Raw genomic sequence first — 12,635 nt, forward strand, 5'->3', positions numbered from 1 at the left:
AGGATGATTAATTTTATTAAATTATTTTAATTGTTTCAAATAGTATTTATAACAACATTTAAGAAAATTAATGCATGAATTATGACGACATGCATTTCTTACTTTTTTGTAAATACTAGGACATAGAACACAGATTTCTATGTAGGTCTATATGAGTTTCAGGCACAACAGAACATTCTATTGAGAAAAAATCTAGTGAATAGTTTATTTCTTGTGCATTATAACATCAGAAATATTATGTAAGTAGCAGGTAACCCTGCTCCGCAAGGGTTTGTTTAAAGCACAAATAGTTTGAATTTATTTTTATAATTTCATGCTGATATTGTAAGTATTCAGAACTGTACTAATTTACAATAGAGATTTGATTAAGCTTTTGTCTTACGTAAACTTTGTATCACAAATTGAATAAATTTGCTCCAATCATTATAACCATACTTAATTAAGTAAAATGGAAATAAACCTATAATAGTACTCGATAAATTAAGAAACTTTACGCAAAAGTTCAAGTAAATCAGTTCAGTAGTTCAGACGTGATGATGCGTCATTTGTGTATTTCCTATCCTGCACATGTATAAACCAATTTTTATCTTATTATATATAGATGTAGCAGGCTAACCAGATTCAAAAAGCTTGAATGTTTTGGTTCAATTTTTATTTTAAAATAATAATTTATAACAAATAATTTTATAATTGAATAATGAGAAAATATTAGGTCCCATCAAGTATGGGTCTCATTTTCCAAATAACGTTATATTATTGTAAATTAATAGCCTACTCTTAAATAGGACTAAATGCATAATATGATAACGAAGACACTATAAAATAGCAGTAGGCCTACACATTTAGCAATTCAAATTTTTCAAAAAGCTTTTTTAATGTGTGACAATTATGAACAGTATGTTTAATCATTGAAGACCTAATGTAATGCACTTGGAATAACAGCTCACATAGCTCAAAAAATAATCCATTCATCTAATGAATAAAACAATTTGGAATTTTACTTTCAGATTTAAATCTATTCAATAGTTTTCATTATCAGAAATTAATCAAAGGAAGCTTTAAAGATTAGGAGGCTAATGAACATCTCTACTGAAAATTAGTTTAATGATTACTTGATTTGCGTGAGTAATGGTATCAACAACTTTTGATATTTATTTATTGTAACCAACCTCCGTTGAAAGTCCTTTAGAAAAAATAATTATTTTTCGTAGATGAGCTGCTCATTCTAGTCTAGACGCATGTGAGATATCATTCTAGAACACGTTTTTGGAAGATAGAACAGCATAACACTATAATTCACATATTCCATTGCCTATCATTGAGTTATAGGCTAAATACGAACAATCTTATTTCAAAAATATACTCGTCGAGTATGGAATAATACTGTAATCACTATTTTATATGAAGTATAATCAAGTCTTCACTTCTTAATTAAGGAGAATGAAAAAAATTAATATACGTTGAATAAATTTTATCAAGCTATAAAAATACGCATCCATATCCTATTCAACCAGTTCTTACCATATAGGTAATTGAAAGCTGTTAAATTGGTTTACTCACCACTTCAATCGGTTGTGGGCGACTGTACCTTGACAAACAGAGGTAGTGAGTCCGAGCTTGCTGGTGTACTGCTGAGAGCTGGTATACTGATGAGAGCTGGTGTAGTGATGGGAGCTGGTGCAATGCTGGATGCTGGTGGTGATGTGGAACTGGAGCCAAGGTCGAGCTTATCAAGATCAGACGATGAAAAGCATGAAACGCTGACACCATCAGGAGGCACAAATTTTCCAATAGGTTGGAGTAGGTTCTTCTTATCATGCAGCTTTTGCATTTCTTCTCGGAGCTTGGCGAGAATGGCAAAGTTCGGTTTATTGAGTGAAGCCTTACTTTGAAGAAGAGTGATCTCCTTCTCTTGCTGCTTCTTTTCTTTGATGTTTCTAACTGATCGGTTGCCGTAGAGTCGCAGTAGGGAGCCCCAAGTGGTGACATGAGGATGCAGAGCCTGTAGAATAGCCTGCGAAGCACGCTGCTTCCCATCGCGTTTGTTCTTGCAAACCACAGTTGCCGAGTGGCCGCCCACGGTTATTGTAAACTCATTCCGCTTTTTTTCCTTTTTGCTAACAACGTAATTGGAGTTGACTGTTGGCAATGAGTGGTTCCGCTGGAGACACGTTAGCAGCATTTTGTAGGGAGATGGTTCAGTTGTCTTATTACTGAACTCAATAACACGTGGATCTTCTATGCGAATCAAATCAAATATTGAAAGATGAGCATCGGTTCCTTGCGCTTTAGTAGCCTTACCATCTGGATCAATCTTCGATTTCATATCTGGAATGAGTATTTCAAGTGCTGCCTTGGCAGCAAGCAGCTTTGCTTGCTTCTTGCTGGTCCCAAACGCCTTTCCATACGATATGCCATCAATTGATATTTCAGCACTGTATGGTGTAGAGGGATTTTGTAATTCTTTGAATTCATAGGAGGGTTGACTCTTAAGAGCGTGTTGAACATATTCGTGCAAAATACAGACGTAGCTTTTACCAGCCGGATTCATGATCCACTCTTTTTGTGGCCGATTAGTAGGAGTGCCATCCGCATTGCGTATCTCAAACCTGAGCAGTTTTGTGCCATTGGGAAGAGTGGGCCGCTGCAATCGTTCAGCTTCCTTATGACTAGCAATCAGTTTGCGTGTTCCCCAGCACTTGTACCTGACTGAGTTGATTGACTTGAAACGGAAAAGCTTGGAGCAGTAGTCACGAACTTCTTTATGTTTAAGAGACTGGTAAGCACGATTCTCTTCAACCGTTTCAATACGAGCACACCGCAGCAGAGGTGAAGGACCTTTGCCGGCTGCCAGCAAATCATCCGTGTTACTTGTCTCTGCCATTTCTTCCTTCTTCTGCTTCTCTTTCTCTAACGCCCGGCGATACTGCATACAAGGGATGGCTTCCAAAGGGATGCTGTGGTTTCTATTACTTCCTGGGCCTAGGTAGTATGGTCTGGACAATGTACATACCCGACTTTTCCTATGTAGATAGAGTGGCATTCCACTCCGATGAGTTAGCTTTACCCAACCTTCAGGTAGAAGATCAAAATGATTCTGTTCCAATTCCTCAACGACAAACTTTGGTCTAACTTCATATTCTAGTTCATTTTTGTCATCATCAATTATTTTAAATACTTTGCATTCCTCTTCTTCATCATCAATAGTATTTGTCTTTGGTTTGCTTGATTCAAGATCAGCTCTTTCACCTTTCACTTTAGAGGTTTCTGTATTCTCGTCTTTGGAATTATAATTATGTAATCCAACATCTAACGAATTTGGATCTGAATTTAAATTTGAACTATTTCCACAGCCTGATATTTGAGGTGAATCATCTTTCGAATTGTTACTATCAGGATTTAAAATCTCATTTTCACAATCAGATATTCGAGGTGGTGTATCTTTTGAGTTGTTAGAATCAGGATTTGGAATTTTATCAACATTACTTCCTTCGACAGAGCTAGAAAGTGGCATTCCAACTCGGTTAGCAAGTTTAATGAGCTTTTCTCTAAGAGACTCATTTTTGAACGGCAAAGGTTTCCTTGGTTGGTCTTTAATCATTGTATCACCAATTCCCTCCTCAAGTAATGCTTCAATCTCATCATCAGGAATGTCATAAGAATGGTTGCTTGATGAATCAGATAAGGCCTCTGCATCACCATCATCAAAACCATTAGATTCATCTAAAACATAGAGTTCTTTCAATGACGGGTTGTTTTCTAAATCCAATTCAGTATCAGCTTCATTGTGGTTATTGATAACTTCTGGAGATTCTTCTTCGACGATTTCTGTGTTGGGCTCAGATTTAATATTTTCAGATTTTACACTAATATCTCCACTCAAAGTATCATTTTTGGCAAATGGGAATAAATCGTAAGCTTTTTCAAGACCGATATGTTTACACGAAAGTTTTTGTTTTTTGGTGCATGGCTCGAAACTATCTTCAACTGATGAGGTAGTTGCGATGGACTTGGTGAGGCTTCCGTCTTCAACTTCTTGGGTACTGGACGAATGCATCTTGACTTCGGCACCAGAAATATCAGATTTCCAAGATGGTGAGTTCATTCAACCTGGAAAACAATATTCTATAAGAAAATACAATAAGCGAAAGTGAAATAAGCGATGACTTTTCAATATTGTCAAATATGTATAGCCTACTTTTAATCTTGGAGAACATATATATATATATATATATATATATATATATATATATATATATATTATATATATATATATATATATATTTTTAATTTAATTAACAGAAGAAAGACTAGATTTAGTGAAATTCAATTTCGAGTTAGTTTACACAATCTATGAGAACAAGATTTGTGAATATTAGTGATCTACAATAATTGTTTGACAAAGCACTAATTCCAAGCTGTATTTTCTTGAAGCGTGCTACAAGAAGCCTTGAAAAAGTAAACTAGTGACAAATCTTTCAAAAATGATAGCAAGAAATTTTTTATATCAAGTATGAGCTGATAATCATGAAGCCTGACTCCAGTACCTAACATCAATAAAGAATACCATAGGCTTAGATACTGTATTCTACAATTTAGAATAGCTGTTCACAGAAACTTTTCTATTCCCCTCCTTCCAGATTCAAATAATCTGCTTTCAAAATATTTTATTCCTCATAAATAATCCTTATTTGTTGAGATATTTCACCTTTTTGAGCAAATAAACTCTTATACTACCCATGTAGAGTGTCAACATCATCAGGCGTGAGATTGATCTCTATCATCAATCTATACACAGTTGTTACTGTGCTAGATTCAGCTAGATATCAGCCAAGTATCATACAGTTGTAAGTTCCGGTTGCGAATATAATTTATTTTTTAATATGATTCACTTAAAATATGACTTTTAGATACAACAAAATGGCGAGTTAGGCTAGCTTCACACGCATTCGTTTTCATTCGGTTCGGTTCGGTTTGTTACCGAAAACGAATGAGACTTTCATATGTCAGGTTTTAATTCGTACGGTCTAATGAGAGACAACCACTCGGACGACGAAGCGTTCGGTCGACGTTGTAAACAAACCATATATAGCTAATCCATGACGTAGGCAGCTCTCAGCGCCTATTTTGTTATTGTTTTTTAGCCTTTTTCAAGTGCATTTTAATCAATTTTTAAGATTATAACAAATACTTTTTCATAAAGCTTCATTATGCCGTGTTTTTGATGGAGTTAATTCACCTTTAGAATTGAATTTGCTTAAAATGCCTAGTGATGACGTATAATACCTTTGTTTACAAAGTCGACCGAGTGGTTTGTCGTAGTAGTGGGTACCCACCGTTCTAATTAGGTATTTTCTTCTCAAACACAGCTGTGTTTGGATTTTCACAGTTCATGCTGGTATATTTAAATATAACAGCTGGTGTTAAATTATTGTTAGATGTTATTTTTTAAACAACTAAATTTTAAAGTTAATTAAAAATATTGTGAATTAAGTTATTTGAATAGTTTATTTTTGATTATGTTAATTCTGGATGTTCAGAGAGATTATTTTTTTAAATTGAAAATTTGTTCCTTGTTTTGACACATGGTATATAAACTTAATTTCTTCTCTCCACTGAAGAAATCATGTAATATTCGTGGAAAAAAATTGTCCCTGAGTTTTAATTGACCGAGCGAAGTGAGGTCTAAGATTCAAGTCGCCGGTTTGGCATTTCTCTTATTGTTTAAATGTTTGTATGTTTAAATGTTTGTATATTTAAATGCGTATATTTTTATATGTTGCGCATTTACGGCGAAACGCGGTAATAGATTTTCATGAAATTTGACAGGTATGTTCCTTTTTTAATTGCGCGTCGACGTATAATACAAGGTTTATGGAAATTTTTCATTTCAAGGATAATATAAAAGGAACAAGGAGCCTCCTTCATACGCCAATATTAGAGTAAAAATCAGACTATAGAATTATTTATCATAAATCAGCTGACAAGTGATTACACTGATGTGTGGAGAAGCCAGTCTATTGTTGTATTTCAATAAGGTCTATAGTTTCAATCAGGTACTTGTGAATGAGAATACTGCGTGAGGTCTACTGTTCACAGAACTACTAGTAGTAAATATTTAATATTCTTTCATATTTTTTTTAGCAAACTATTCATTGAGAAAAAAATGTTCCTGTGAACTAACAAAAATGAATTGACCATATAATTTTGACTTGGAAAATTTTGAAACAGATAATCACGATATCAGGTTAAAATAAAAACAAAAAAGGCAAGCATTTGTAAAAGGCTTTGTTTTTTCCTGTTTCCCCTAGCAACGAATTCGAATATGATGGAACATATTCGTGTCGAGGGGGCGTTCGGTGCTATGCGGTTGCTATTCGGTACCGAATTCAAACCGAATCATCGTTTCACACTTATCGGAATTTGCCAAAAACGAAACGAACCGAACCGAAAGTGTGTGAAAGTAGCCTCTCGCTAGCAACGAATTGAAACCTGATGGAATTTATTAGAGTCAAGTTGGCGTTCGGTTCTATGCGGTTTCTATTCGGTACCGAATTACCGTTTCACAGTTATCGGAATTTGCCGAGAACAAACCTAAACGAACCGAATGAGTGTGAAACTAGCCTTACGGATAAACTGAGAGGTTTCTCTGAAATATTGTGCATTTCTTGTAATTGAGGAGTACGTTTGTCAATGAAATCTCTCACTGAGAAGAAAAGTATTATACATAATATTATGTATTTAACAATATTGATGTCTTTATTATGTAACTTTCCCTTTAATATGATTTTTTGAAAAAAAACTAAGCTCCAAAATAATATACCTAACCTATAATCATTCTACCTATCTCCAATGGCAGACCTAAAATTTTAGATTTAAACGCTCAAGAGCATTCGATAGTATTACAACATTCCTTATCGGAGATCAGAGTTCTGGATCCACACCTGTCCTAGTCACCAGAGCGTATAGAAACATACATTCGATTAAATCTTGCTTTGCTTTCAACGGTGATTAGTTGGAAACTATATAATTGATAAGACAACTTCAACTGTTGGGAACGGGTAGATTTGCGTTTTTCAACTTACCTAATAAAATGACTGCTTCCAACATCCGAATCACGCCAAATTTCCACTTTTTTAATCCACTTTCAAGTTATCTCGCATAATCTTCATAACAGCTTCCTGGAACAGAATATTAATTTCAACATCCATATCTCCATTTGGTTTTGAAACGTGCAAATTGTTTATGTTCTATGTATCTATATCATATTAATCATCATTATCCTTACCATCACCCATGTCCAGGCCTGGAGCTTATGTGGGCATCACCTAAGTAGAAATCCTGCAATTCAATAACTTCAATATGAATCAAAACTTCTCATATGAGAGTATTCTTTCCATTCAAATAATACATTTATTCATTCATCAATTCAAAAATTGCAAGTTAACACCTAAGACCGAAGTGCACTCACACCAATTTCTTGTCTTTCAAAATAACTCAGTCAAATAAAAACCTCTCATTACTCAAGAATCTCTGCCAGATCCTTAAGAAGAAAGGGGTAACTTATTATCATTTCAACAAAGAACCTTTCAATAAACTTTAACATAATAAAGTTATTATATCAAACAATTAAAATTTGAAAATTTAATAAGCTTTGTAATACTTCAAGTAGAAAAGATGGTTGTAAACCTCTAAGTTTCCACTTCTGGTGTCTGGTATTCCACGAGAACCAATCAGAGAAGCCATCTTATCAAAAAAAGGCCGGCGTGAATCTACGTCCAGTGCCGATACACCTGTCATCAAATGTTTGGTTGGGATATATTCAGTATGCTATCAAAATGTTTTTTGTCACAAAATCACAAAAATTAAACGGCAGTCACTATTGTTTTTCAAATAAATTGAGATTTTCCAAGTCAAGAAACGAATATATTATTTTCATAAACAGCTGATAGAAGGCTCAAACCGAACTGGCCAAGCATACAACAATGGAACGCACACGTGGCAAGCTCGCGCTCACGATCAACGCAAAATTATTTCGATCAGCTTATTGATAATTGATTATTTGCTTTGAATCCACATATGTTTAGAAAAGTAGGGTTTTCTTCAATGATTGGAAATTATTCATTCACCTATTTGAGAATAATAATTTATTAAGGAGTTTAATATATTAGTATCAATAATTATTTTATTATTACAGTTATGAAAATAATAATTATGGGTAATAATGATCATTCAAAAAATATATATTAGAATGAATAGGCTATCCTATTATATTAAGCGAGCAATTTCTGTATATATTTTTATATTTGGTTATTTATGTCCAACGGATCTGGAGAACGGCTGTAACGATTTTCACGAAATTTGGAACATAGTAGGTTTATGATATAAAAAATCGATTGCACTAGGTCTCATCCCTGGGAAAACTCGCTGAAGGACATGAAAATGATAATTCATCCTTGGAAAAACAGATGATAATTTCGTCGTCTGTCGATAACAGAAGATGTGTGTGAATGTGTGGGAGATCAGCTGTGTAATCAATTAGCTTACCGTATCTCCCGAGAGATCTAGAAATTTTAATAGACTCGATCAAAATTATCTGATTTGTTGACATGACATGGTTTATTATAATATTCAAAGTTAATAATTATTTTACAGTTTTAAGTGATTAGTGAGTGTTATCTTGTTATTAAATTTGGTTTGTAAACAATCTAAATTAGAACTTTTATGTTTTCAAGTATTTGGATTGAAGATTGGACCTGAATTCAAGTGTATGGAACATAACCTACTTTTTGGACCATTTAAGTGTATAAATCAAAAATGCCTGTTAGTATGAAGAATTGTGTTCTGTTTATCAATAAATAAATAACGAGGGAAGCTCGGTGCCCCGATATTTGGATATTAATAACTCTAAAAGATGCAATTCCTTAAGGCGGTTCGGTACACCTTTTCATTTTTATTCAAATTGGATAATCTTTTTCAATATAATTGTTAAGATCAATTTAAGATTGAGAAAAAGTGGCAACTGAAATTTTTAAGTGGTCTAATAAGCGAGTTATGGGTTGTTGACGTGCTAAACTCCGTTTTCTTTCCAGATCATAAACGGTTTCGAATTTTCCATTAGAGTTTTTTTTTAATACATTCAGTATAATTAGGCTATTATTGGCTTTGTTCTAATATGCCTTTTTTCGCGATTAATGCCAAAATAAACAATTTATCGAGTTAACAAAAAATGTTTCTTTTTTATTAATAAACGATATGTGGAATAAAATGTTTTAGTTTGGAAAGATATATTTTTTTAATTCTTGAGAGAAGTTCTAATAATATAGTCGAAACCGTTTATGATCTGGAAATAAAACGGAATCTGGAAAGTTAACAACCCATAACTCGCTTATTAGACCACTTAAAAATTTCAGTTGCAACTTTTTCTCACTCTTATAATGATCTTAAAAATTATATTGAAAAAGATTATCCAATTTAAATACCTAATGAAAAAAGTGTACCGAACTGCCTTAAGGTGCGTTAACATTGGCAAGGTTTCCTACCGTTCAAGTTTTTTCAAGGTTGAGTTGAATGGGCGATTTTGAAAACTTAAAATCAAGTTCATATTTGAATTCAAGTTCATATTTGAATTCAAGTTTTCATAGCCTCAAAAGTATTTCATCATGGAGTAAAAAATCTAATTAATCTTAAGGTTTCTTTTTCATCTGGATCATACTTTTTCATTTGAGTTGAGGATTATACATTCTACATTGACTGACAACTTTTTTTATCTCATTTACCCATTTGTAGGATGGATTGTACCTTCAAGATTCAAATTGAATCCAAGAGCCAATCATGTTCAATATTATGTTCTTGAATCAACAAACCCTGTAGAAGGGTCTACATTGTTATAGTGGACTCAAGTTAATGTTCTTGTAAACTTGACTTCAAGTTTTCAAAATACATTCATTCCACACAAACGTCAAAAAAACTTGACTAAACGTCACATTAGCGACAACTCCAACCGCGATATGTATTAGATTCATATATCTAATTATCGAATCCTCGAATGTAATAAATAGGTTTTTTGCTCCAGCTACGACGACTCCAACAACGCGTCTAGTTTCGTCGTTAAGGAATTGTACCTTAAGTAAGCCCTCAGAGCGACATCAGGATCTGTTCAATTATCCGATCAATTGTAGTGAGTAAAAATTTTACTGGTAAACTGGATCCGGAAGCTTTCAAGTTTGCAAAATGAATTTGATTATGATGTCGAGTGTTGTTTTATTTTGAAGTGCATTTACTGAACGAGTGTAGCAAGTTCGTACTTCTAACTGGGGGATCAAGTCTTTGTCCGTCTGTGGGTTCGTTTGTATGTTCAACGATAACTTTTGATGCTTTCATAAATCAACTTTAAAAATTGATTTTGTAGACCAACAAAATTGACTCACTACTTCGTCTTTTTTATTATAAGTACTTGAGAAGAATATCATTACAAATCATGAATTAGCTGTCAACTAATTGCATGCAATTAATAACTCAACACTACTTTTCTAGACTTTCCACAGTTTTTAATAGAACAATTGACGGAATATCAGAGGCAATATTTATTTGGAGCGAGTTTTTCAGCCAGGGGCTCACTAGTAAATATTATTATTAATATTTATTCTCTGAACATAATAATACCTCAACCTGTACCTTAACCCCTTCCAGCATATTTCAAACCAAAAACCTAACCCCCTAATCTACCCTTTTACCTTAAAAACACTAATAAACATAACTCAACTTGATCTCTAACCGGCTTAATTCTAGGTCCAGAGAAGTTTTAAAAGAAGTGTGCGTAATTAGAGGTGTGTAAAGAGTCTTGAACAAAGTGAGGTTAGTGAAACTTTTTTTTTATTTGTGATAGGCCTAAGTGGCCACCGTTTAACTTTTGAAAAGGTTAAAAGGCCTTCTCTGATTGGTTCTTGAGAATTTACATTTAACCGGCTTTTGTGCAACTGGCCCTTAGTTTCAGCAGGTACAAGAATAGTGTAGCATTTTACAATTGGCCAATGTTCTGCTAGATTTTGATGTTAATTTGTCAGTAAAAATTAAAATAAGAACATAAGATTAATTTGTTCACTTACATAATATCGTTTTATGTTCTATCTTTTGTGTTATTTCATTTTTGTTTTTTAACACAAATTATATTATAATTGCCTGTCTTCAGATGACTCCTGTCAGTTAGTAGTTCTCAAGTAAAAATTTCAATGGCTGAGAAGCATAGAATACTATAATTATAGGGCATTTCAATAAAATAGGCCTACTTACGAAAATGTGAGTTTGTACACATATAAAAGAGCAATTTTATAAAAATCCTCATAGAACTGAGTCAAAGATTTTTAAAATACAAAGTTCAAAAATCTAAAACAATACTTTCATAGTTTCATGAAACCATACAATCTAAGTCGATCTAACCTCAACTTCACGTTCACTGCCTTCTTCCTTGCCAGGCTGAATCCTTAGACCATTTATAAAATAGACACTCTGAGAAGCCTAGCCTCTGAAGCCAACATCTAACTGCCAAATCCGCCCACTTTGACGTCACAACCAAGCTAACAATGCATTGAATAACAACAGTGTAAGTTAAACCTTAGACTAGTTATAGATTAGACACGGCCCATTGTATATTCATACTGACAGTCGATGAAGCACAGAGAAGAGATTCCTCCTACTTTGTGGATGAAGCCAACATCTAACTGCCAGAAATGAAAATTTTCAGAAAAGGGTACTATAATTCTATTTTATAAATACTCAGTTACTTTTTCCACTAAAATAAGTCAAGCCGTTTTCAAATTAGTTTACAACGAAGCTGCAACCTATACTATAGTAAATATTACCATAGTAATATTGAAGATTTACTCAAAGATGATGATATTTTTTTTAAACTTTAGGTTTCAATTTAGGAGAAGTGAGTGAGATAGATGTAGTTAACACTTTCACCTTTCAAACATTTGAAGAATGATAGAAGTAATGGTCCAGATGGTATACCCACTATTTCTTCAAATAATTGAAGAAAGAACTAATTTTGCCATTACAGTGGAACCTCTGTTAACCGTCACCTATGGGACCGGGACTATGACGGTTGAGAGAATAGACGGATAACAGAAATATCATTGAAAAGGTATTGTAAAAACGTGAACTATGTTCAAGTGGATAATACATCTTTTTACTAACGCTATATTCACAGTGCATACTTACATACAAGAATAACACAGATCCGCCACAAATATGTAGAATAATGTTCGTACACTAAAATAACAATAAATTCACATTTTAAAAAAGTCTGTCATCTTCTTCTGCTTTTTTGTTTGCCGAGCTTTTTGGGCGCCAGATTGCATATTTTTCTAAGAAGAAGAATCTGAGTGGCATTCGCTTCCTCTTGTCTCTCAAACCAGTTGATGCACTAACTAAACCTTTTTTTCGGCTTCGGAGTGGCTAGTGGCTGGTCGTTGGTCGGATTCTGCTTCTTCATTGCCGGCATCAACGTCGTTGAACTGCAGAACATTGGATATTATTTCCTCGTCGCTCAAAAGTTGGAAGCCTTTGTCAAATTTGTCACATTCCAACCAATTTGTCACTTCCTCTGTTGTTAGATGTTCACTGTCCAATCC

The 12,635-nt window shown here is 33.8% G+C and overlaps 1 protein-coding gene across 2 annotated transcripts; it reads right to left on the reverse strand.

The window, feature by feature from the left end:
• Positions 1-240: 240 nt before the first annotated feature.
• LOC111050555 (microprocessor complex subunit DGCR8) lies at positions 241-11,468 on the reverse strand. 2 transcript variants are annotated; one of them, XM_039424741.1, is made up of 3 exons: positions 11,293-11,468; positions 7,086-7,181; positions 241-4,110 (listed from the first exon to the last, which is right to left on the reverse strand). In XM_039424741.1, exon 3 carries the CDS (start codon positions 4,103-4,105, stop codon positions 1,565-1,567), a length of 2,541 nt encoding a protein of 846 aa, XP_039280675.1. In that variant the 5' UTR covers positions 4,106-4,110; positions 7,086-7,181; positions 11,293-11,468; the 3' UTR covers positions 241-1,564. The 2 variants fall into 2 exon arrangements, with proteins under 2 accessions (XP_039280675.1, XP_039280682.1); XM_039424748.1 differs by having other exon boundaries at positions 11,109-11,462.
• Positions 11,469-12,635: the final 1,167 nt, after the last annotated feature.

This window comes from Nilaparvata lugens, chromosome 1 (genome assembly GCF_014356525.2).
Source record: "Nilaparvata lugens isolate BPH chromosome 1, ASM1435652v1, whole genome shotgun sequence".
NCBI lineage: Eukaryota > Metazoa > Arthropoda > Insecta > Hemiptera > Delphacidae > Nilaparvata > Nilaparvata lugens.

Bases quoted from the DNA above. Each gene is read 5' to 3' on its own strand.
- LOC111050555 (XM_039424741.1), bottom strand. From the start codon at position 4,105: ATGAACTCACCATCTTGGAAATCTGATATTTCTGGTGCCGAAGTCAAG.